The sequence below is a fragment of the Rhinopithecus bieti genome, unplaced genomic scaffold (assembly GCF_001698545.2).
Source record: "Rhinopithecus bieti isolate Rb0 unplaced genomic scaffold, ASM169854v2 scaffold_42084, whole genome shotgun sequence".
In the NCBI taxonomy this organism is placed as follows: domain Eukaryota; kingdom Metazoa; phylum Chordata; class Mammalia; order Primates; family Cercopithecidae; genus Rhinopithecus; species Rhinopithecus bieti.
In genome coordinates this window covers 2258722-2285815 of record NW_016818934.1, presented here as the reverse complement: position 1 = coordinate 2285815, position 27094 = coordinate 2258722, and the positions used below count along the sequence as shown (strand labels likewise).

The 27094-nt window shown below is 39.4% G+C and overlaps 1 protein-coding gene across 3 annotated transcripts in view; it reads left to right on the top strand.

Moving 5' to 3' along the window:
• EPG5 (ectopic P-granules 5 autophagy tethering factor) overlaps nt 1–27094 on the top strand; it is a 134688-nt gene that overhangs the window by 74808 nt on the left and 32786 nt on the right. For all 3 annotated transcript variants that reach the window (XM_017857824.1, XM_017857823.1, XM_017857825.1), the window contains exons 26-34: nt 2443–2614; nt 3733–3895; nt 14732–14874; nt 16778–16934; nt 19904–20098; nt 22190–22403; nt 24415–24563; nt 25385–25586; nt 26152–26224. In XM_017857824.1, coding sequence (XP_017713313.1) covers nt 2443–2614; nt 3733–3895; nt 14732–14874; nt 16778–16934; nt 19904–20098; nt 22190–22403; nt 24415–24563; nt 25385–25586; nt 26152–26224 — 1468 coding nt within the window. The remainder of the gene's footprint in view (nt 1–2442; nt 2615–3732; nt 3896–14731; nt 14875–16777; nt 16935–19903; nt 20099–22189; nt 22404–24414; nt 24564–25384; nt 25587–26151; nt 26225–27094) is intronic.

Below are 27094 nucleotides of genomic sequence, written 5' to 3'. Positions count from 1 at the left end.
GAGAAAGAGTGGTATAAATTACCAGTTAGTTTTCTATCAGGCCACAAAAACCCATTTAAAGTTGCTGATATTTGGGGTAACCTATTTTAGTTACTGACTATATTTCAAAAATATAGGACATATAAATTCAATTGTCGACCAAAATATTACAATATATAGTGTAATAAGACACTGAGGTGATCCAGAGAAATGGAAAATACCTTCTTATTCCAGCTTGCCACTAACCAAAATGGGTTAGTTGTATGAAGAGAGAGAAATAAGAACTTCTCTGGACTTCACGCCATTCATCTGTAAAATGGTGCTGGCTGGTCTCTTCTAAGGCTCTAAAATTTTTCCTTCCAACATTTCCTCTCCCTGCATTTTTTTCTTGAAGTGATAATATGTTTTTCTGATTATAAAAGTTATATATATTAATTTGAAAATGATATAGAAAGGTATATATAGAGGAAGGGATGAAAATTGCCCTCAAGCCAGCAACATAGGTTCTCATTTTTCTATTCCTGAAAGTTTGTTAAGAGGAAGGAATATGTGAATAGATCTGGAAACTATTAAATGATTCCTGTTCATGCCCTTCCATTTGTAGTGTTTCTATGTTGCCTGAACACTGCCCTAAAAGACGAATTGTTTTCGCTGGAGTTAAGTTAGTAATTTATGAAGCCCTTAGTTTGTTCCAAGCAGTGTCTCAGTGCTTTAGATGCACTAACTCAGTCCTCACAAAAACTTCTATGTTGTGAGGTTATCCCTATTGAGCAGATAAGAAACCCAATTTGTAAGCTGGTTAGGTGACCTGCCCGCATGGGCCACATAGCCGGTTATTGGGCAGAGCCGTCTGACTCCAGAGACCTGCTGTTCACCACTCAGTATTCTACCTCTTGTGTCTGGCGATCACTATACCTTGTACTTCTAAACAAAATTAGGGCCTAGACTTCTAAATAGTGAGTTTCAGGTTTTTCTCAGATGTAAGAGGTTAGTTGATGATTATATCAAATGATTGAATTTGTAGTGTGATTGGTTGTAGGAAAAATTTCACTAGCACCCTTTTCCTTAAACTAAATTTGTTTTATTGGCTTCAATATTTTTGTCAGTCATGGTCCAGAGTGGTGATTACTATTAAATATGAATTTAGATTTTTTGTTTGTTTTTAAAATATCCCTGGTTTTCTTTCATGGTAACTTATATTGGGTTTGAAAGAGCCCCCAGTTTTCCTTTAGCATCGTGGCCTCTTATGTTGCTTGAAAGGAACTTTAACATACATAGTCACAAGTCTTATCCAATGATGAATACCTAACTTGGTTACATCTGTGCAAACAGTGATTAGTTCTAGTGGAAAAACACCAGCTATAAGGGATATAGTGCTGTACTTGACCTGTTTGAAATGTTGAATTTCATCTGTTTGGGGTACAAGCAATGCAAGTCTCCTTATGCCAAGTAAAGTCATGGCTATTAATTTTTCTTTAATTTTTCTCAACAAGAATAGAAAATGGAATGTTACATCTGGAATGTAATCGGAAATTCATAGTAGTCCCTTAAGTACTTGTTGACTTGACTTATTGACTTGAAATTCCCTTGACCACTGCCCTCCTCTGTTTCTTGCTATTAAAAAGAATTGGGTAGGTAGCAGCATTTTTCTTCATGTTATTCAGTCCCCACCTGCTGTGTGGTATGTGTATTGTGTGGTGAAGGGAGAGGAAGGGAAGATAGGAATCTATTGGATATCTACTGTGTATTCAGCTCTGTACTAAGTCTAGAAGTATCAAACATTTGAATTTGAACAGTATGAGATCATGTGTAATCTAGGGCAAAGTTGCATGGTAGAGGTTCACCTTTGTGTGTGTGTGTGGCAATGGATTGCTTATTTGGACTCCATAAATCATTTATTGAGTAAATGAATAAGTAAATGACTGATGGACTATATGACTGCATAAATAGAAGTGCTGAAGGAGCTTATGCATATGTCTTCATTCATTTTATCTCTTACTGCATCCAGTCCTCCTGTTCAAACCTTGACCTGATTTCAGATTTTTAACTCAGCTATATTCCATAATGCTTATTCCTTTTTCTTCAATTCCTCTGAACTCTGGATGATGGCATTAAAACCTTAACTAGGTTACCTGCCTCCAGACCTACTCCATTCACTTAAACTATTATTCAGATGATAGCTACCATCTCACTCAAGCTTGCATAGAGCTGTTCACGAGATCCACACGATATTAGTGTAAGGCACTAGATAGTAGTTTTACACTAATATCAAGTCCAAACTTCTTAGCATGTCATGCAAGGCCTGTCTAGGGTAATAATTTAAGATCATGAGCTTTAACTCTTTAACTATCATAAGACTGTAAACTTTTTGAGGATAGGAATGCTACTGAATTGTACAACATGCTTCTGATCTCCTGCTAATTCACCTGATTGCTCAGTATATATGACTTAATTTTCTTTCAGCTAAAGAAAGAGTTTTAAGTAACTTGCGGAAGCATGAGGCTCCCCAGCCTCCCCTCGTTCTGCACCCAGTGAAGCCTCCTGTGCCAGTTATTTCCTCCGCTGTGCTATTGAGTCAGAAGGACGCCACCCAGCTGGTGTGCACAGACCTGAATCTGTTGCAACAGCAGGCCAGGTAAGACTGTGCAGCCTCAAGGATCATGTTCCCATGCTGGTGGCTTTGATAGTCTGGATGATTTGCTACCTGGAGTGGCTTCCTCGTCAGCATTTTTACCATGAGGATAGTTTGCCCAGCCTGGCCCAGATGGTTCACTTGGTTAACCAAGTTGTGACAAGTCTTATAATTTCACATCAAAATTATGTGGTACTCTCTCTGACTATCAATTTCTCGTTTCCTGTGGTCGCATTTCTGAGCATCAGCAGTGCCAGCTAAGATTTTCTTATGCTTCTCATGAAGAGATCTTCTGATATTGGAAAGATGGTGCTGGAAAGGTGCGAAGTGAGAGTTCCTTTCTTTTCTTGTTGCTGTACTCTTTACCTCTCCATATTCTTTAAGAAATTGACATAAACGTTGATTGAAGTGTGGAAAAGTTATTAAGTGTTTTGAGTTCACATGGTGGATACAAAATGATCAACAGTTTAAGGTTTTGATCTAACTTGAGATCTTGTGAGAAGGAGCATATATGTAGAGTAAGTGTTTCGTTAACAGTAAGCGAGCCTCACTTTTACAAATCCTATGTGAATCAGTTTCTTATTGATATTTTTTTCCTTGGCTATTTTTGGTCCAGGCATTTGTTGAGTGTGTGTTGAGTGCACATATAAGCACCTGCCCATTAATGTAATGATACGTACAGTTAGACCAGTTTTGACACCCCATGTATGCCATTAGCTTTCTTGGTCTTTGACATTTCATTTTGAGTTGCTAATACCTAAGAAGTCATTGGTACTTACAATTAAGGCACCCCTTGAGGATGACTAAGTTAGGATAGAATTCTCATTTGTTCTTGTAGGGTCTGTTGGTATAACATGGATTCTAAATGAAGCTTTGTTTGTGGCTATAAAGTTGTCTCACTTTTCTATAGGCTTTTCTTTCATTTCTTAGCTTTCTCTTTAACCTCTCTGCCAGGGGAATGATTTGGGTAAGTCTTGGCTCACAACCTTTGGTCCTCTGTTACTATGGTATATGCGTATTTTGCTGTGCTATAATGCTGGCTATGGGTAACTGGAAGCCTTTATCACTTATCATATAACCTTTCCTAAGACTTTCTTTTACCTCCTGATGATGTTTTTCAGAAACGCAGCTCTTCGGGAATCTCAGCAGGTTGCTCTGGATGGTGAGCTGTTGGACACGATGCCAAAGCAGTATGTGAATCGTGAAGAACAGACCACACTGCATTTGGAGTGCAGAGGCAGCAGTGGTAAGAAATGCCAAGGAGCCGCAGTTGTCACGGTTCAAGTAAGTGTTTAAATTTCTTCAGAATTTAGAGAATTTTAATTGAGTCCGTAATGTTGGCATATCACTGAGGAAGATTGAAAGACATATATGGCACACTGTCTGTGTCCCAAACATTTACTAGTTTTGGGGGGTATGAAAACACTCATAGAGTTAATCACATATTTCTGTAGATACCAGATGAGTCCTATAAGACAGATATTCAAATAGGAATTCAAAAAAAAATCAGAATCATTGAGAAGATTCCTAGAGAGAGGGGCTTCAACTGATCCCTTTTATTGTTTGTGTTTTTTTGGAAATGCAGTCCTCAGGCTGGAGTGCAGTGGCACGATCTTGGCTCACTGCAACCTCTGCTTCCTGGGTTCAAGTGATTCTCCTGCCCCAGCCTCCCGAGTAGCTGGGATTACAGGTGCACGCCACGAGGCCGGGCTAGTTTTTGTATTTTTAGTAGAGATGGGGTTTTACCACATTGGTTGGGCTGGTCTCAAACTCCTGACCTGGTGATCCGCCCACCTCGGCCTCCCAAAGTGCTGGGATTACAGGTGTGAGCCACCGTGCCTGGCCTCAACTGATTCTTAAAAGACTTTGGTGATGATGCAGTTAGAAGGAATGTGGAAGTAGGGTGGCCATAATGTCATTTAGGGGTCAGTGGCTAGGTCAGCCTGTTCCAAGTGTTTTGGGGTGGTGGTGGGAATTCACGTTGGAAAGGTTGGTGTGCACCATCATTGGGAGCTCTGGCTGTCTGCTGCACATGGCAGGGAGCCCCTGAAGATGAATGTGGGAAGGATATACGGGAAGCAGATGAGTCGGGTGGAGCTTGCTGACAGGCAAGAGGGAGAGACATGCAACAACCTGACTGAAACTTGAACTGCCTCTCAGAGTTACCTTCTTACACTGGAATATAGGCAGAATTTGGATCTGCGATATCATATGGACTTCATGATGGAAACTTAGCTGAAGTTAGCGTGTCATAGCATTTACTTTATGCCAGGCCCTGTCTAAACACTTTAAATAAGTTATTTTATCCTTACAACTCTGTGAGGTGGCCATTATCATATTATCTTCTTTTCTCAGGTAAGGAAGTAGAGTCACAGAGAAGTTAATTAAGTTGTGCACCTGAAGTGCCACAGCCCGTAAGTGGCAGAGCCAGAAAGGCCCAGACATTCCGGCTCCAGAGCCAGTGCTCTTTTTAAAATAGAGATGGGGTTTTTTAGTAGAGATGGGATTTTGCCATATTGCCCAGGCTGGGCTGATCTCAAACTACTGGGCTCAAGCAATCTGCCTGTCTCGGACTCCCAAAGTCCCGGCATTGCAGGCCTGAGCCACCGCACCCGGCCAGCCTGTGTTCATTAATCACTGCACTGTATTCTTCCTTTGAATGAAGTCAGTATTCCCTAAGCTGAAAGATAAATGCTTGGAGCTGAGCACTGCCTATGGTCTAAATCTGTCTACACACAAATGATTCTTTTTTGTTAGCTTTTGGAAATTGGAGAAAATTTATTTTACTCCCTCTTGTTTGTCTTTCAGAAATTTCCCTTCTTTTTTTGCTAATTTTCATTGTAACTATTCCAATGTCTCCATCAATTTCCTTGGGAGACTCTTTTCTACAAAATGTCTTCTCTTAAATAATCTTTTGTATGTATTGTATTTTTCATTACCTTCAAAATGTATCTCTGATTTTTCAACATAGTTGTATGTGTCTAAAGTTCAGAAATTTGACCTAAAAGTTAGGATGAGTCCAACTTATTTTCCTGTATATTATTGTAAATATGTGCGACTCCTAAACATTGAGTTATCTTTGGCCAGGTGCTTTATACAGTTAGTTTTCTTTTGGTGTATTTTTTTCCCCAGTTACTAATGCTGTTGTAGTAAGATCAAGGTAGAAATATTTAAGAAAAAATCACTTGCTGAAGTAATAAAACTGGGAGAAAAGTTTGCCAATTTTGGGTGGAGTTTGAGTTAGTGAGGAAAAAACTGAAAATGTATCTGGTTTTAATAAAAAAAGGGATGTCTTCACCAATTTGTGTTTTTCTATATTTTAAAACTACATATCTTTACTAGACTGTTAATTTTATATAGAGAAGAGAACTCTAAAATGCATTTTTATAAGTGACAAGTAAGATAACTATAAAGAAATGTTTTTCCAATTCTGGCTGATGGCTTGCTCTGTGAAGAATTGTAAATATTTACTGCCTCAGCTAAAGAACAGGTCTCTTGCCCTAACCTCCTGTTAGCTCTCTGGGTCTTGCAGTGGAAAATACCACCAGGCAAGCCAGGGAGCTGAAACTCTAAGCCTACCAGTGAATTGTCTTTTCCTTTACAGAAAAAGGGATCATAGTATTATATTATTTGTCTGAACCCTTGAATTGAGATTTTAAACATAATCTTTTGCTTTGTTAATTCTGAAATAAAAAGATACACCTTTTCTAAAATGTCTTCTAGGTGATTTTGATTGGAGGGAGGTCAGAGAAAAGATGATTTATGATAAGGACTGATGTGAACATGGCTTAGATGTTTTTACAAACATACCAAAGTTCTTGTGGTTTCTTTTCTTAAAAAAAAAAATTGGGCTGAGCGTGGTGGCTCACACCTGTAATCCTAGCACTTTGGGAGGTCAAGGTGGGCAAATTGCTTGAGCTCAGGAGTTCAGCAGCCTGGGCAACATGAAGAAACTCTGTCTCTACAAAAAATGTTATACAAAAATTAGCCGGGCATGGTGGCGCACACCTGTGGTCCAAGCTACTTGGGTGGCTGAGGCAGGAGGATCACTTAACTACAGGAGGTCAAGGCTGCAGTGAGCTGTGATTGTGCCACTGCACTCCAACCTGGGCAACAGAGTGAGACCTTAGCTCAAGAAAAGAAAGAAAAATTGGTAATTGCTAATATAGCTTGAAGAAAGAAGGGGGAAAAGTAATGAAGGACAGAGGGAAAAAAGGAGATTTTGCAGCTTAAAGAATTTGAAAAAGTAGCTGTATTTTGTGGGCCTAACCTCATTAGAAATATTTAAGTTTTCTTAAAGCAGGTTTTAATTTTCTGCTGGCCTCACTTGTTTGGTTAGTGCCCTGACTTTTAGTCTCACTTGGGAAGTTCTGCAAGCTTGAGATCCCCCACTGATGGCTCCTAGAAGTTCAGTATCAATAATAGTATCGACTGCAGTCAGTGTTTTGCCTGACATGCAGATGTGCCAGGGCAATTAAAAACGTGAAGACAGTGAACAACTTTTATAGTCTGAGACTTAAATAATCTTGAAAGTTATACTGTCATTGCTAGTTGAGGCTATCCCAGGCAGTATTTGCCGGTTGATACTTAGAGGACTTGAAGATAAAAATCTGTTTTGTTACGCATTAATGGCAAAGGGCAAGACAGAGGAAAGCTGAAACTCTACCTGCTATGAAGTTGGAGCATTATCTATGCAAGTTGATTGTTTTGCTCTGATTTTTGGCCAAAGATTATACTTAAATATGAAGCCATCCATTACCCAAATGGATACTTTTGGTTATAGATGACTTTAGTTTTGGAAAAAGAGGTGTTAATGGAGTATAGAGAGGGTGAGTTCCCAGTGTTTATGACTCATCATGAAACTGTCATTGGGAGAGATTATGTCCTGCAAAAGGTAGATTGTGTTATTTTTATACATAAAACTGTAGCCCTCTATATAGATGTGTCCAGTGGCCACCTCATGGCTATGTCCAGTAGTTTTGATTCCTTTTAACATCTTTCTATTATGATATTGAACTTTATGTAGTCTCATCTCTTCCCTCTGAATCTCTAACCACTTCTCAGTTTCCAGGGTTTCTTCTTCCTCAACTCAAACTCTTAGATTGCTAGTTATCCAGTTATCCTGATTCTCTTCTTCATATGACATCATCTTCTTTTGCCTACTGTCTGTGCTGGAGTTCTTAATCTGGGGTCTGTGAATGGTCTTTAGAGAATTGGTGAAGTTCGTGAAAGTGTATGTAAATTTTTTTTCTGGAGAGTTTATAACTCCAGTAGATCTCAGAATAGTTCGAAAAAGAACAAAAGAACCATTGACTCATATGTCGATAATCCTGTTCTGTTTCTCTAGTCCAGAATTCTCTCTTGAGTTCCAAATCTAGATTTCTGCCTGCCTCATTCTAACCGAATGTTCCATAAATACTTCAAACTCCATATTTCTTAAATTAATCTCATCTTTACCTTCCAAATCTCTTCTTCCTATAATTTCACATAGCTGATCTCCCCAGATAGAAAGTTAGGCATCAATATCATCTCTTCCAGTTACTCTACCCTACTTCATTCCCGTATTTTCCATAGTTGCTTCCATACTGGTTCCGCCTCTGAAATAACTTTCTGAAGCCTCTGACATTCCCTTCTCTGTGTTTCTGTTGCCATTTCTCCATGGTAGGCATACCTCGCTTCTCCCTTGACCTATTGCATTAATTAGATTTCCTCTCCATATCTCTCTCCCTACCTCGTCTGTTTTCCATTCTCTCATTACTCATCTTTTGAAACAGATCTGATCACGTTTCCAGGCTAAAAACCCGTACTTACTTGGCAGTATCAAAAGGAATATGGCCCTCAGCGCCCTTAATAATCTGTTGTTGGTCTTCTTCTAGCAGCATCACTTATCCTGTCCCCCACTTCGCAGACATTTTACTTTTCAGTCATTTAGACTTTCTCCATTTTCTAAACACAACATACACATGAATACCTTTGTTCTTCGCATATGCTGCTTTTGTTCTTCTCCCACCTGTTTCTGACCTCCTTCTGGCTCAGCCTTCAGTACTTAGTTCAGGCCAAACCTCTTCTTGAGGTCTCTGCAGACTCTTCCAGTCAAATTGAGATGTTCTCTCCTTCATTGCAGCTTGTGGCTAAATGCTGTTGCAGTCACTTGCTGTTTTGTCCTGCCACACTGAACTCTTTGGGAATAGGGTTTCCATCTCTATTTGTTTTTAATATTATTATTATTATTATTTTGAGATGGAGTTTTGCTCTTGTCACCCAGGCTGGAGTGCAGTGGCATTCACTGCAACCTCTGCCTCCTGAGTTCTAGCAATTCTCCTGCCTCAGCCTCCTGAGTAGCTGGGATTACAGGCAGGTGCCGCTGTGCCCAGCTAATTTTTTTAGTTTTAGTGGCGATGAGGTTTCACCATGTTGGCCAGGCTGGTCTTGAACAGCTGACCTCAGGTGATCCACCCATCTCAGCCTCCCAAATTGCTAGGATTACAGGCGTGAGCCACCGTGCCCAGCCTATTTTAATTTTTTTAGTACACCTCTGCTAAAGGAAGCATCCTTATTTGTAACACACCACTCATTAGGTTGTGTTACAACTTGTTTTGTGTTATGATTAGTTCTATGCTATTACTAGATTTTGAGTTACATAAGGTCAGGGACTTTGTCTTATTCATGTTTATATCATCAGTGTCTCATACAGTCAGTGCTGCAAAATGGATGTGTTTGAAGGAATGAACAGCTCTAGATTTATGCCCTTCATAAGTAAGTTCCCTGATTTTAACTATGTTGGAATTTTGTGGATATTATTTGGCCATGACAGACATCATGGAAACTGGAACTTTTTCTTATTAAAAATTAACATTTCATTCTTTGATTGTGCTTACCTTTGCTTTTAAACAGCTTAATACTTTCCATACTTAAATACTCAACTTAAATACTATACACTGCTTACTGTACGTTTTTACTCTAATATAAATGTCTCCCAAATATTCAGTCTTGGGAAGCAGTGAGGATGGTTGCACTGTCTTTCCCAGCCATGTTCACAGTACTTTTGGTCACTTGCTTGGGCACTCTCATGTCCCAGGTATTATGCTAGGTGTTTTGCTTTTATTATACAACTTAATCTTTTTTTTTTTTTTTTAGATGGAGTCTCACTCTGTCACCCAGGCTGGAGTGCAGTGGTACCATCTTGGCTCACTGCAACTTCCACCTCCCAGGTTCAAGTGATTCTCTCCGAGTAGCTGGGACTACAGGGGCACACCACCATGCTCAGCTAATTTTTGTATTTTTAGTAGAGATGGACTTTTACCATGTTGACCAGGCTGGTCTTGACCTCCTGACCTCAATTGTTCCGCCCACCTTGGCCTCTCAAAGTGCTGGGATTACAGACGTGAGGCACTGTGCCTAGCTTATCCAACTTAATCTTCATAGAATGATGATGAGTTCAGAGAAACAGGTTCAGAGACACTGAGACTTGCCAAAGTCACATAGCTAGTGAGTAGCTCCATCAGGATTCAAGCCTGCATGTGTCTAAATTCAAGACCCCTACTTTTCCCTTTCAGTATTGCCAGGTCATTTTGCTTCACCTGTTTCAGCTGCAGCTTCTGAATACTTGCAGTGTGATTCTGAGTAAGCTGATTATGACAGTTAAATCTCACGTAAATGAACATAGGTACCATTTCATTTTCTCTCTGAGTCTATATAATAGTATTGCCTTCTTTTTTCAGTGATTAGAGAATTTGTGATCTTAACATTCTAGATTAGATCAGTTTTCAAAATTAGCTTTATGGGAAATGACTTCAGATTTTAAATATAATTTTAATGACTCCTTTATTAAGAGTTCCAATTATATCATGAAAATATTTTATTCCTTAATAGAATTTTACCGGGAAAGAATGTCCTGGAAATTTCCAGCTATCTGCAAGCGTTTGAGCTATGTATAGCTTGTTTGGGGTATACAAAGGCAAATATATTTTATGGGAAGTGAAACGTGCTTGTTTCTGTGTTCTCTCTTCCCAGTAGAAGCCTCTAACAATTCAGTGATGTTCCTTGGGGAAATGTGGTGATTATAACTGGGTTCCTTTTGATGTACTTTTGTATTGTGGGTATGCTTGCTGGCCCCAGGATTGATTTATTATCATGTGAAAAATTTGGTCATTCCTAGAAATGAATGATGGAAAAGACCCACTGAGGGCCCCACATTATTGTAAAAACTGACTGAAGGACGTGCTTTGTCCAACTTTTAAATTTAGACAAGGAAACTTTTAAATTTCTGCATCCACTTAAAATGACTCAAGTGGAGAGGCTTCTACCATGCTACTTTGTTCTATTGTCTACGACTTCTTGTAATTATGAACTGATAGTCATTCCATTGCTCTCACCTTCCTTGCAGTAAAAAAAGAAAACTTTCAACAGTAGTGGGAACATTAAACAAAAATAAGTAGACTAGAAAATAATAATTTGGGGATTTTGGTTTTTTTGAGAGAGTGTAAACTTTCCTAAACCAGCTGGTTTTATTTTAGTAGTTTCTACAACATGGAATGGCAATTGTAAAGTTTGGGTAACAAAGTAGGTTTAGTCCTGTCTCTGCATTTTTCCAACCAAGTGGACTTCGGATCCTTTGCCTTTCCACCTCCCTTCATTCTGTGTCTTCCCTCCTCATCTCAGATTCTCTCTTTTCCTGTTTGGCTGCTTTCTGTCCAGGCCAGCCAGGGGATTCTGTGACACGTGTAGTCCCAGTCTAACTGTATTGGTGACGTATTGAACAAAAAGGCTGACTGCAGATAGTCCTACTTACATTTTAGGATATTAAACATGGGTCTGTTTTTTGAAATATTTCAAATTTAATTCAGATACCTGTATTGATTTATTATCTAGTTAAATGCAAGTAATTTCTTTTTTAATCTTTCATTTCTCCAATAGTAAAATTTATTGTTAGCATTATATGCTCTTGAGTATTCACTTTCGTGCATTTTGATGTCATAGAGCTTTTTTTTTCTTGCTTTTTTTTTCTCTGTTTTATTAAGTTCTAGGGTACATGTGCACAACGTGCAGGTTTGTTACATATGTATACATGTGCCATGTTAGTGTGCTGCACCCATTAACTTCTCATTTACATTAGGTATATCTCCTAATGCTATCCCTCCCCCTTACACCCTCCCCACAATAGGACCTGGTGTGTAATGTTCCCCTTCCTGTGTCCAAGTGATCTCATTGTTCAGTTCCCACCTATGAGTGAGAACATGCAGTGTTTGGTTTTCTGTTCTTGTGATAGTTTGCTGAGAATGATGGTTTCCAGCTGCATCCATGTCCCTACAAAGGACACGAACTCATCCTTTTTTATGGCTGCATAGTATTCCATGGTGTATATGTGCCACATTTTCTTAATCCAGTCTGTCACAGATGGACATTTGGGTTGATTCCAAGTCTTTGCTATTGTGAATAGTGCCGCAATAAACATACGTGTGCATGTGTCTTTGTAGTAGAATAATTTATAATCCTTTGGGTATATACCCAGTAGTGGGATGGCTGGGTCATATGGTACATCTAGTTCTAGATCCTTGAGGAATTGCCATACTGTTTTCCATAATGGTTGAACTAGTTTACAATCCCACCAACAGTGTAAAAGTGTTCCTATTTCTCCACATCCTCTCCAACACCTGTTGTTTCCTGACTTTTTAATGATTGCCATTCTAACTGGTGTGAGATGGTATCTCATTGTGGTTTTGATTTGCATTTCTCTGATGGCGAGTGATGATGAGCATTTTTTCATGTGTCTGTTGGCTGTATGAATGTCTTCTTTTGAGAAATGTCTGTTCATATCCTTTGCCCACTTTTTGATGGGGTTGTTTGTTTTTTTCTTGTATATTTGTTTGAGTTCTTTGTAGATTCTGGATATTAGCCCTTTGTCAGATGAGTAGATTGCAAAAATTTTCTCCCATTCTGTAGGTTGCCTGTTCACTCTGATGGTAGTTTCTTTTGCTGTGCAGAAGCTCTTTAGTTTAATTAGATCCCATTTGTCAATTTTGGCTTTTGTTGCCATTGCTTGTGGTGGTTTAGACATGAAGTCCTTGCCCATGCCTATGTCCTGAATGGTATTACCTAGGTTTTCTTCTAGGGTTTTTATGGTATTAGGTCTAACGTTTAAGTCTGTAATCCATCTTGGATTAATTATCATATAAGGAGTAAGGAAAGAAGAAGTTTTGTAAAGATTTTTAATACAACATTGGTGAGTTTTACACAAGGAAGTTACTATTGTCACAGTCATAAAAAATAGGTGCTTAGTGTATTGTCAGATTTATGCTGTGCTGGGGTTCTGGGTAAGTAAAACAAATAGGAAGGACCACTGCCCTTCAGGAACTTTTTTTTTTTTTTGAGACGGAGTCCCACGCTGTCGCCCTGGAGTGCAGTGGCGTGATCTCAGCTCGCTGGAACCTCTGCCTCCTAGGTTCAAGCAATTCTCCTGCCTCAGCCTCCTGAGTAGTTGGGATTACAGGTGCCTGCCACCACACCCGACTAATTTTTGTATTTTTAGTAGAGACGGGGTTTCACCATGTTGGCCAGGCTTGTCTCAAACTCCTGACCTCAAGTGATCCACCCATTTCGGCCTCCCAAAGTGCTGGGATTACAGGCATGAACCACCATGCCCAGCTGCTCTTCAGGAACTTTTATACAGAATTGATGATAATAACCCTGGGCCTCATAAGTGACATAAGAGCCTCAGGTAATAAGTTTGTGAATTAAGTATTTACATTATTTATAAAGGATACGTTTAATCATTGCAGCAATGGCTGAAGACTGGGTTTGGGCAGGTGCATGTAAAGGAAAAATGTAGACCCTACTGCTCATCCATGTGATTGGGGAAGAATGTAGAATTTGGAACTCTTGCCTTCTAAATGGAAGTCTTGCCTTCTAAATGTTCTGGTCTCTTCAGCTGTACCTGTAAGTCCAGACTCCCTGGCCTGCATTTCAATGCTTCCCTAAGAAGGCTTTTTTAGCTACCCAGTCTGAGTTTACTGCACCCTGCAACCCTGGCCGGGCTCCTCCTTCCTGTCTCTCTGTCCCACATCCCCCACAGCTGTCATGTCAGTTCTGTGTTTGTGTTGCAGTCTGGGCCCAGGATGTCTTCTCTTTTTTTCTGCCTCTATCCACATCCAAAAAATGACATTAAAATTGCATAAACAAACCAGTTATGTATGTCACGATCAGTCAGAGAAAGCGTTTGTTGATGGCTTCTCAAATAAGAAAGGCTAATCTTAAAAAAGGATAGTCTTTTGAGTTGAAAAAAATTTAGTTTTTTTTTTTAAGGAAGCTCAATAAATTCTCCTTTTCACACCTTTACTGAAAACCAATAAAAATTTCATAAAAGACCAGCTTCTAGGAACCTAAGTTGATGAATTTAGGAATTAGCCAATTGCTCTTTCCTTGGCATGCAGTTGGTTTGGGCATTTCCCCATATATTATCTTATTTTGTTGTTTGTTTTATGATTATATTTTCTTCCTTTCAAAATGACATTTGTGAGCAGCATCTGTGTCATCTTTTTAATGCTAGGCACACATGTGTATGCAGCCCGAATGTTTGGAGTTGTGTTTTGTGTGTTGGATTGAGAGCACACAGAAGGGCTATGGCTGGGGAGCCATGATCAGCAGAGGAGAGCTTCCTGTGCTTCAAGGAAAGCCTCAGTGGTAGAAGACATGCAGTCTTCTTTTGATGAGGACTTCAGGGGTTGAAACACAAGTGACATAGTATCCTACAAAAGGCTTTGAACTATTGATAAATTAATTCAAGATCTTATCAGTTTATAAGGCAGTCATATAAAGAGATACAAATTTTGGTATTTTTATAAGACAATAATTCTATTTAATTTAAGTTTGAGTCTTCATGGAAAACCTGAGATTCTTTACAGGCATGAGCCACCGTGCCCAGCCTTGAAAACCTGAGATTCTTGAACAGTGTTTTGACAAAGTTTTTCGATCACCTTGAAGTTCAACTGAGAGTTTTAAGTTAAATTATAATATTAGTTGTAATAATATTCTCTTGGTCATATGCCTATTGTGTTTGTAATAAAATATCTGTTCTAGAAACATGGGGGGGAAATGTCTTTTGATAACTTTAATTTTTGTTAGTTTGAAGGCATGCATAAGAATGAAGCCATAAGCCAACAGCTTCATGTTTTACGGAAAGAAGTGAAGCAGTTGCAAGCAGAAGCTGCTAAACCACCATCACTTAATATTGTGGAAGCCGCTGTACATGCAGAAAACTTGATCACGTAAGTTTTGTGGGCATTATAATTTGAAATACTGTTTTGTTATCATGAATAGTAATCATACATGCTACTATACCACCACCACCCCTGTAGCACCCACAGATTAATTTAGTACGGACATCGGCAAACTATGGCCTTTGAATCAAATCTGGCCTGCTACTTATTTTTATAAATAAAGTTTTATTGGAACACAGCCATCCCCATTTATTTATAATTTCTATGGCTTTTATGCTGCAGCAGCAGGATTGAGTGGTTGTAACAGAGATATAAAGCAGAAAATATTAACTATCTGGCCCTACATGGAAAAAATTTGCTGACCCCTGAATTGTGAGATGATACAGTGCGTTGAAATTAAGTTGAGGAGAGATTTAGTGCTTATGCTTTATATCAAAGTCACATTTACCCAGGAACTTATCATTGTCAACTCAGATGACTGAACAAAGTTCATAGCACAATTATTTAGGGGAATCAGGGCTCTCAAGTGTAGTTGTGAACTTGCATTTGACCATTGTGGTTTTCTTTTGGCTTTCGTTGTGGCTTACTCTTACTGTCCTCTTTCTTTCCAAAGCCACCATGACATGACTTGGGAGGTGGGCTTGACTCTGCCTTTACTTGAAGGTGACTGACTCCACATTCTAGTTCCAGCAGCTGATCCCCTCAGTAGAGTAGGATGGTGTATGGAGGGGAGCATTGAGTCCTTTTGTGTGTTGGGCTGGGGCACCTGGGAAGGAGAAGGAGACCAGGCAAACAAGAAGTTAATGTTTCTTTTACTGGGAAAGGTACACAAAAAGATGTGAGAATTGGAAGGGATATCTTTATTCTAGGATCTTATTCTATACAGAAATCTTTATCTCAACTTTAGTCAGTGTTTTGGATTTTAAAATGTAGAGAAGTCAGGGTTTTGTGTTTAAAAAAATTATATAAAGATTATATAAAAAGTTAATTATGAATTACATGCAAACTATGGACATTTTTAATAAGGATGAGAATGTTAATTAGTCCTTATAGCTGATTTTTTTTCCCTAGGAGAATATGAAATCATTACTAAGTATTGGAAATTGGCCAGATGCAGTGGCTCATGCCTGTAATCCCAGCACTTTGGGAGGCCAAAGCGGGCGGATCACTTGAGGTCAGGAGTTTGACACAAGCCTGGTCAACATGGTGAAACCCCGTCTCTACTAAAAATACAAAAATTGGCTGGGTGCAGTCGCTCATGCCTGTAATCTCAGCACTTTGGGAGGCTGAGGTGGGCAGATCACCTGAGGTCAGGAGTTCAAGACCAGCCTGGCCAACATGGCAAAACCCCATCTCTACAAAAATACAAAAAAATTAGCCGGGCATGATGGCGGGTTTCTGTAATCCCAGCTCCTTGGGAGGCTGAGGTGTTAGAATTGCTTGAACCCAGGAAGTGGATGTTGCAGTGAGCTGAGATTGTTGCCATTGCACTCCAGCCTGGGCGACAGAGTGAGACTCTGTCAAAAATAAATAAATACATAAATAAATAATAAAAGAAAATAAATAAAAGAAAATAAAAATACAAAAATTAGCCAGGTGTGATGGTGTGTGCCTGTGATCCCAGCTACGCAGGAGAATCACTCGAATCCGGGAGGCAGAGGTTGCAGTGAGCCGTGATCACACCATTGCATTCCAGCCTGGGTGACAGAATGAGACTCTGTCTCCAAAAAAAAAAAGAAAAAAAAGAAAAAAAAAATCGGTTGTCAATAAAATTGGAAGATAATATATTTACTCCATGAAATATTTTAAAGTGACATTTTGTCACTTTAAAATCCTCACTGCTCTGAGGATTCTTAAGAATATTGCCTGAGAAACGTAGGGTATCAAAGAAGGCCTTGTGAGTATAGAATCTTTTACTGTAGACGGCAGTCTTACCCACATTTTCCCACAGGGCCTTAGTGAATGCCTACAAGTTGCAGCCTACACCTGGGATTCAGAAAGTTGGCATTAGCCTTTTCTTTACTATTGTGGATTATGTCAGCGATGAGACGCAGCGTCATCCCCCAACAAGGCAGTTCTTTACTTCATGCATTGAGATCTTGGGACAGGTAAGGCTATTTGTACCTTTTGCCTTGATCAGATAATGAGTCTCTGCAGTGTCTTCATTAGAGATAGTCAGCATTGACTTCAGACTTACATTACAGGTTCAGAGTCTTACCCAAGTCAGAAGCCTCTTGGAGTTGTAGGCTTCTCAGGATATAATTAGAACTGTTGGTATAGAATTTTGCTTCTCATACAAGGGAGATTAAATTATTCGTATTTGAAAGTCTGGGGAGACATCAGAATTTGTCATATATCTTTGGTGTTCTTAACAATAACATTACTAAAGCTCTTCATTGTTTATAAAAATACTTTCCAGTTTGTTTATTTCATCCTCATGGGGAATCTGTGTGATTGAGATTCCCATCTTAAAGATGAGAAAACTAGGTTCTAGAAGATTAAGTGACTGGCCTAAAGAATTCAGTTGGTGAGTGTGGAGCTGAGACTGAATCCCAGGGCTTCTGACAACACTCAGTGCTTGCCCCACCTCTCCACTGCTGTGTCCCGGTTGCTAGCCTTGGTCAACATTTATTTGTTTATTTATTTATTTGGCTTACAGTTACATAGATGGATATTTAACAAGGGCAAGGGTAATCATGCAGATTTATGAAATGTTTCATAAAAGAAACGAAAACCTCTTGTTTGAAATATGTAAACACTAATTAACCATGTACTGTCACCCAAATTCAATTGAATGAGTACTTATTTATTGGATGTTTATAAGGAAGTAATGCTGAACAGGTATTATCATCGATTTTTTTGTAGGAAGTTTTTTATCCTGATCATAAAATTAAAGTGTGCTGGCCGGGCGCAGTGGCTCCACTTGTAATCCCAGCACTTTGGGAGGCTGAGGCAGGCAGATCACCTGAGGTTGGGAGTTCGAGACCAGCCTGACCAACATGGAGAAACCCTGCCTCTACTAAAAATACAAAAATTTAACTGGGTGTGGTGGTACATGCCTATAATCCCAGCTACTCAGGAGACTGAGGCAGGAGAATCTCTTGAACCTGGGAGGCGGAGGTTGCAGTGAGCCAAGATCATGCTGTTGCACTCCAGCCTAGGCAACGAGCAAAACTCCGTCTCAAAAAAAAAAAATTAATGTGTGCTTATTATAAGCAATGCAGACAGTATAGAAAGTATGAAGAAGAAAAATTTCTTATAATCCTAACTACCTGGAGATACTGATGACATAGCTAACATTTCATTATAGTTTGTCTTGTATATGTGTTTCTATTTGTAAACGTGATATTTCATTTCTACATATATAGAGATATATAGATATGGATAGGCACTTAAAATGGGCTTATGCTATTTTGTAACCTCCTTTTTCATTTAAACACATCTTTTAGACATTATTTCATGTTAATAAATGCAGACTTATATCATGACGTTGCATGTCTGTGTAGTGTTCCTTGATACAGATTTATTACAGTGTGTTGAGCTAGTGTTTGATGGACAGATATTTAGGTAGATTGTTTTGCTACAGTAAGAGTGAGGTAAATATTCTTTGTGAACTTATCAGACTATTTTCTTTAGGATAATTTCTTAGAGGTATGATTGCTGTGTCAAAGGAATTTGATACACATTGTATATTTGACTTTTTACATCATACTTGATATAGTTACACTGCCTTCCCTGGGAAGTTTGCACCTATTTATGCTATCATTGCAGTGTTTGAGTTTGTTATTCTTCATACCATAACCAACATTAGGAATTCTCCTTCTTTTTAAGTTTTGCTAACCTGATAAGGGAGTGGTATTTCATTATTATTTTAATTTGTTCTTCTTTAAGTACTTGTTAAGTTATATGCCTTTTCATATGTTTATTGGCCATTTATATATACTTTTGTGAATTGCTGATTATGGTCCTTTGTACATTTTCTGTTGGAGTTTCTTGTTTTTTGATTGCTTTGAAAGAGCTCCTCACACTATTAACCTGGCATCTGGAATGTGTTATAAATACATTTTTTTAGTTTGTCATTTTTTTCTTTAATTTTATGATTATTTTTTATCTTATAGAAGTTAAAATTTTAATATATTCAAGCCTGTCAGTCTTGTTCTTTTATTATTTTTGCCTTTGGTCAACCATATGAAAGCCTTCCTGCAGGTGAAATTGTTTCAATTTTTGCTTATATTCTAGTACTTTTAAATATTAGAACCAAGTTAAAACAAGATGATGTCATCTTGATTATATATTATTATGAAAGTTAGTTTTTGAGAGGTATTAAATACACCTCTCACTAAAATCTATAACCTGGAAGTTTTGTTTTCCTGACGTAATGCAGCACCATGTTGGGTACTGTAGTAATCATGGTGGGGACATTGCACGTTTGTGGATTCAAAGTATCGCAATATGTTAATCTCTTAAAAATCTTGTAGTACTGTTAACTCATTTTATTTATTTTATTTTATTTTATTTTATTTTATTTTATTTATTTTATTTTTTATTGAGATGGAGTCTGGCTCTGGAGTTGCCCAGGCTGGAGTGTGATGGCACAATGTCAGCTCACTGCAACCACCACCTCCCGGGTTCAAGCAATTCTCCTGCCTCAGCCCCCCAAGTAGCTGGGATTACAGGTGCCCACCACCACACCTGGCTAATTTTTGTAGTTTTAGTAGAGATGGGGTTTCACTATGTTGGTCAGGCTGGTCTGGAGCTCCTGCCCTCAGGTGATCCACCCGCCTCAGCCTCCCAAAGTGTTGGGATTACAGGCATGAGCCACTGCACCCTGCCTAACTCAGCATTTTCTATATGTGGCTTGTCCAAATCAGATTTATGGATTCTTCAGAATTTCTAATATTACTGACATTGGAAGCAATAGGCTTATCTATGTTGATTTTAGCTGTCTTTTGATTGTTTCCGATTTTCATTTAGAAAAAAATTCGATTCACCTTATTTGGTGCCCCTTAAAAATTTGCTTGCTTAAATAAAGGTTGTAAGGGAAGAATCTGGTGACATTTTCCTTTTATTTTCCAAGGTGTTTATCAGTGGCACTAAATCAGAGTGCAGAAAAGTACTTGAGACCATTCTGAAGAACAGCAGGCTCTGCTCCCTGCTGTCTCCTTTCTTTACTCCCAATGCTGCGCCTGCGGAGTTCATACAGCTGTATGAGAAAGTGGTCAAGTTTCTAAGTGAGGACAACAGTGATATGATTTTCATGCTGCTAACCAAGGTAAGATGTAATTCCATCCTCACCATATTGCTGAAACAGCAATGATTGTCGCTTCCTACTCCACAGAAATAAAAGGACCTCTGAAGTTTTGTTTCCAGGTACAGCAGAGGCTGAGAGGCCTTTTTCACAGTTTGCATAAGCTTCAAGCAGTCTGACCCCACAGCTGCTTCTTAGAGGGGTGGAGCATTGGTTGTGTTGTATAGCAGTGGTCTCCAACCTTTTTGGCACCAGGGACCGGTTTTATGGAATACAGTTTTTCCAGGGACTGGAGTAGGGGGGATGGTTTTGGGATGAAATGGTTCCACCTCAGATCATCAGGCATTAGATGGAGCATGCAACCTATATCCTTCACATGCACAGGTCACAATAGAGTTTGTGCTTCTATGAGGATCTAATGCCATGGCTGATCTGACAGGAGGTGGGGCTTGGGGACCCCTGTTGTATAGGGTAGTCTTGTTCCACTTCGTGTAAAGAGGACCTAATTCCCATCCCTTTTTAAAACTTAATATAGTTTTGAAAATATTCATATTAGTAGTTTAGTACATCCTTTTTTAAAATTTATTTTGAATTTATGCCTAAATTGTGTTTGACAAAAGTTTTATTAGTCTCATATTTAGAATAAGCTGGATCTAAGCAAAGTGCCTTTGATCTCATTCTGAATATTAACTGTTAATATTATTAGATTTCGTATTTATTAATATTAAAATATAACATTAGAATATTAACTATTAGACCTAGGTAATGAGTTTACTTAACCAGTTGAGAATTTCAGAGTCTTAACTACTTTACACTTGTATTTCTCTTACATCTATGAATCAACAAAACCTTGGCAGTTTTGGTCAGGTACGGTGGCTCATGTGTGTAATCCCAGCACTTTGGGAGGCCAAGGCATGAAGATTGCTTGAGTGTAGGAGTTTGAGACCAGTCTTGCCAAAACAGAGACCCTGTCTCTACAAAAAAGAAAAAAAAAAAAAAAACCAAGCTAGTGGTACGCCCTGCTACTTGGGAGGCTGAGGTGGGTGAATTGCTTATGCCCTGGGGGTTGAGGCTGCAGTGAGCTGTGACTGCACCACTGCACTCCAGCCTGGGTGATGGAGTGAGATCTGTTGTGAAAAAAAAAAAGACAAAAATCCTTGACAATTTTAGGGCCTAGAGATTGATCTCAGCCTATAATGGAGGAGAACATGTTTTATAGTTTGGGATTTTGGAAGGGAATATCAACAGTCTGAATTTTATTAACTGAGACAGGTAACTGATGCAGACCCAGAAACATGGCTGTTAAATTGAGACAGTTTCATAAAGTGGCTGCTCATTTGTGGCACTGTCACCAGTGAAGGAGAGCTACGAAGTTCTGATCCAGGTCTTGGAGAGGAAACTTATTATAAGACAGAAATATATGAGTCTCTGAGGAACAGTATAAAATTATAAGCCAATAATGAATCATCAGTAAGATTTTTAAATTGCAAGAAAAGCACACAGAACTAAGAAAACTCTGCCTCTGAGATTCTAGATAGTAACATAGAAATAGATGCATAATGGCACCAATTAGTGAACTACTTTTTTTTTTTTTTTTTTGAGACGAAGTTTTGCTTTTGTTGCCCAGGCTGGAGTGCAATGGCGCAATCTTGGCTCACTGCAACCTCCGCTTCCCAGGTTCAAGCAAAACTCCGGGATAGCCTGTCTTAGCCTCCTGAATAGCCGGGATTACAGGCATGCACCACCATGCCTGGCGAATTTTGTGTTTTTGGTAGAGACGAGGTTTCTCCATGTTGGTCAGGTTGGTCTTGATCTCCTGATATCAGGCGATCTGCCTGCCTCGGCCTCCCAAAGTGCCGAGATTATAGGTGTGAGCCACCGCACCTGGCCCAATTAATGAACTTTTTGTATTCTTTTATGTACTTCTTTTTTTATTATTTATTTATTTATTTTGCAATTAGCTTCCTCAGGTTGAATCTTTTATGTACCTGTTTATACATTTTAGTTTCAGTTTTTATAAAATGCTGGGTAATTTTGGCCTTCAAATTTACACAGATTTTGTCCTCAAACTATTTTCTAGTGTAAATAAAATGGCTTTTGTTTCTTTTCTTTTAGTTCGATCTTAAACAATGGTTAAGCACCACTAAACCTCCTCTGTCTGATCGTACCAGGCTTCTGGAGTCCATTCACTTGGCACTTACTGCCTGGGGCCTTGAACCAGATGAGGATATTTTGATGCCATTTAATCTTTTCTGTAAGCACTGGACTTATCTTCTTCTCTACCAGTTTCCTGACCAGTACAGTGACATTCTCAGGCTGCTGATGCAAAGTAAGTGTCTTCATTTAATTGTAACTAACTAGATCTTAGTGAATATTCAATATCACAGTTTTCATTTTGCAGATGTCATTCAAAGGTATGAAAGTAATACCAGTATAGGAGTTTAGAATCACTAATTGTCATCTAAAGGGCTTGATGAACAAGGCCCAAAAAATTGTTACTGTAAATATGGCCAGTTATTGTTCTCAACGTGAGAATGGGCTCTAATTTGGGCAAGGCAGCACCTAGAATTTGGTGGAGTCCACAGTCATGCAACTACTTCTTTGGCTTGACTTTTCAGCTGTCTTGAAGTGGGGTGGGGAAGGACCAGCTTACTCTGCAGATGACAGATCTGGCAAAGCAGGGAGGTTGTGCCTTATGACATTTTGGGAGTTTTTCCTTTCTAATTTTTTTACTCTTGTTTTTTGCAAATTAATTTTATCCATATATAATGATAGACTTTATTTATATTTACCAAGGGAAAGAGCAGCATTACAATCTCCACATTCCTGCCACTTCTGTTGCCCTCTTCGTACAATTTTCCATGGCAGTTTTAAAGCTTAGAGGAGAAATAAATAGGCTAGGCTTTTTTATTTTTGGAGTTTTACTAGGCAGTAATTTTATTAAAATTTGATAAATGAGATAGTATTTACTTTTTTCATGCAAACTTCATACCGTTTATATTTGTAGTAGAAAAAGAAATTTTGCTTTATACCAAATTTTTGTGTTACATAATAGAAATTGTTTAATGGATAAGTTAATGATCCAGTGTATTGGGTTACCCAAAGGGCCCTGAAATGTGTAGTCTCTCATTTTCAGAACACTTCAAGCTTTCATTGTTTCCTACAGAGGTAGGTTGCAGGGTGGGTGGAGAATGTTGGAAGGGAAATTCATTTCTACAAATTTCAATGAATATGTGCATAGCTAATTTTTGCTCTAAGCTTTTCAAGTTTGATATGGTGTGTGTTGTGGATTTTCCCCTGAAATCTTTTAAAGAGATTGTAAACCATTTATACTAGACCACTATTGACTTGAATTTAGTAGGAAATTTATTCTTACCAAGATAAGTAATTCAGACTTAAGAATAACAATACGATACCTCTCAGATGTCATGAGCTGCTGCCTCCTGGTTTCTTTCTCCTCCCTGGCTACCATGTTGATGTTGCCTTGGGAGCATCCTTTGCTCTTCTACTGCATTCATTCCCTCTGGGTGAGCCCATAGTTTTCCCTGATGTCACTGCCGTCTTCTAGGCATATGTGATTTCTACAGTGCTAGCTTAATTTTGGGGCGCTGTCCTAAGATCCAGACCCCAGTGGCCACTGGGCACAGACTGGTCACTGTCCCCCAGGTACCTCACACTGGACATATTGCAGCTGGTCTCACCATCATTCTCCTCAGACCTGCTCCGTGAACCTGTTATCTTACTTGATTCTCATGTTCACTCTGGATGGAAAGTACTTTAGGAGATATTACTCCTGTCCTGTGGGATGGGAAGTTATTAAGTACCAGAATTGGAACTAGTTCAGAATACGGGCTGCTGGACTTGCCCAGCTCTTCCATGCTGCCTCTGGGTCTTGGTTTTGGGGAATTTGGGGGCTGGTAGGAGACTCCTTCCAGAGAGCCCAGGCCCTGAGTTGCCTTCAGCACGTAGTCTCCATTGTCCTGTCACTGTTGTTTCTGTCGCACTCGTAGATAGCTGTGGTCCCCCAGCCAGGAGAGTGGCACTGCCACCTTTCCCCAGCCAGGGTCGGAGGGTCAGGTCTCCCACCCCTCTGAGTGTAGCTTCAGCAGCGCTCACTCCCAGCGGGGTCACCAGGAACCAGGAAAACCATATGTGCAGGCAGCCAGTTCTTCTCTTAGGTTCTCTCTACTTGGGCCTCCTCACTCTAGATACCCCTGTGAGTTTGTTTTGGATTTTGGTTTAATTTTTATTACTTTGTAAGGTACTCGTATTATTTGTTACAAGTTAAAACATTTCTTTTGGGAAAGCCGCTGACTTGCTCTTCTTGTCCCTGCCTGCAGGCTCCGCGGAGCAGCTGCTGAGCCCCGAGTGTTGGAAAGCCACTCTGAGAGCCCTGGGCTGCTGCGCCCCCAGCTGCCAGCAGGGGGCAGCGTCCGCCGAGGGCGCCGTGCTTCCCAACTCTTCCGATGCTCTCTTGTCAGACAAGCAGGTGTGTAGCTTTTGGTCTCTGACGTGTTTGTGCATTTCTTTTTTATTTCCCTTGCTATTTATTTTTTAAACAGTTGGAAAACTTTTGTGCGTTATTTTTGTTAAGTGCTTTGCTTCCCTCATGTCCCCTTTGTCCAGGTGGCTCACTCCATTCCCCTGAGTCTAATTCTTGCCCATGTGTCGGAGGGACAAGGGCAGGCACTCCCCTGTAGATCTTTCCTGCCCACCCTAGCCCATTGGCCTCCACCCTGAGACCACTGCTCGGGTTTCTATGATGGAGTGTCCCGTGGCGCTCTCGATTTTATCCATTCTGTTTGATATGGGTTTGCATGAGAATTTATTTGAAATAATGGTTCCACTGCTTTAGAAAAGGTTTGAAACCCATTGTTGGCTGGGTGCGGTGGCTCATGCCTGTAACCCCAGCACTTTGGGAGGCCAAGGTGGGTGGATCACTTGAGGCCAGGGATTCAAGACCAGCCTGGGAAACATGGTGAAACTCTGTCTCTACTAAAGAATACAAAAATGAGCTGGGCATGGTCAGGAGGCTGAGGCAGGAGAATCGCTTGAACCCAGGAGGCAGAGGTTGTGATGAGCCAAGATCATGCCACTGCACTCCTAGGTGACAGAGCGAGACTCCACCTCAAAAAAAAAAAAAAAAAAAAGAAAAAACCCGTTGATTTATTTCTCATATGCTATTTTATATTTTTGCAACTCTCTTATAAAGTCAAAGACCTACTACATATGCTGTCATCACAATGTGTCATAACACTTTACTAAAAGTACACATTTAGTAAGCATTTTTTGACTAGGTGTCTCTTCCAGGTAATGGAGACTATACAGTGGCTTTCAGACTTTTTTTATAAGCTTCGGTTATCCAAGATGGACTTTAAAAGCTTTGGTTTATTCTCAAAATGGAGTCCTTATATGGCTGATGTGAAGACATTCTTGCGCTACCTTGTGAAAAGGCTGTTTGACTCGGAAATGGCCTGTTTGGCCCAAGACCCAATTGCCAGCAGGAAAACAGGTTAGTGCAATGTCGAGCTAGGTGTTTGGACTTTCCATTAAGAGAGATTTAAGTAGGCACATTAAGAGGTTTATATTGAGTGTCAAGGAGAGAAAGTAGAAATATATAGAACAGGCATGAGCCCATGTATGTGTCATATATGTGTCATGATATATGAATGGATATATTCATTACATAGTGAATGTAGGGTGCTTGCTATAGCTTGTCTCTGCCCCTCCTTTGCAGGGTGGGGTACAAAGAGATAGGTTTCAGTTTCCTGCCTTTTCTGTCATTTGTTTTACTAAGGAAAGCGTTCTGAATATTTATACATTTATCTTTTTTAAAAGTATGTTATAAAATTATCCATATTATATTGTAATACAAATTCTTCAATTCAGAGAAATTCCAGTGTAGTCAGTGAAAACATAAATATACTTAGTTATACTAAGCATGTTGTTTCTATATTAACATAGGTTTATGAGTCTACAGATAATAAGTGGTAGATTTTTCTGTATAATGTGAGCAGTGATATTGACAAATGACAAATGATGACCTTGTTTGTTTTTTTGTATCTAAAACTTTTTAGTGCTGAAATGCCTACATTCAGTAATCATTCAGCTCTTTAAGCCATGGATCCTGGTTTTAGAGGACAATGAAAGGTAAATAGGTTTTCAGATATTCAAATTCCTTTGACATTTGTAGACTTAAAATTCTGAATGGTATTCGGTAGAAGTGATGAGTTCACAGATTTAATTTTTTAGTGTAAAGCCGTATTTAAATTTAGAAAAGGCTTCTTTTCAAAACTTAAGACCTTTTCTATTTATGGAATTGCTAGTCTGGGTCATCAGAGATATTATCTTGATATTAATTTTGGAACAAAACTGGGCACTCATTTCCAGTTTTCCACAATAAAGTGGTTGAACAAACTTTAGTGTTTAATTTCAGAAAAATGGATGCTGTTCTTCTGAGGGTTCTCTTAGATTTTTATGAGACTGATTTTTCTCTACTATATCAGTTGTGTTTTGGAACTAATTTGGCTATAAAATTATTGGGTGGGAATTAACTTTAACTCTGGAACTCTGCAATGAAAGCATTATTTCACAAGCATTTGCAATATGTAGATTGCTGTCCAAATTCAGTGAGTTGCCTTCTGAGTCTTTTTTTTCCCTGAAAGTATACAAGCAGAAGCCAATTGAACTTGTCAGGGTTTTATAGAAATTACGACAGGAATAGGAACAGCTCCAGTCTCCAACTCTCAGCACGAGCAACACAGAAGACCGGTGATTTCTGCATTTTCAACTGAGGTACTGGGTTCATCTCACTAGGGAGTGCCGGACAATCGGTGCTGGTCAGCTGCTGCAGCCCGACCAGCGAGAGCTGAAGCAGGGCAAGGCATCGCCTCACCTGGAAAGCGCAAGGGGGAAGGGAATCCCTTTTCCTAGCCAGGGGAACTGAGACACACAACACCTGGAAAATCGGGTAACTCCCACCCCAATACTGCGCTTTAAGCAAACGGGCACACCAGGAGA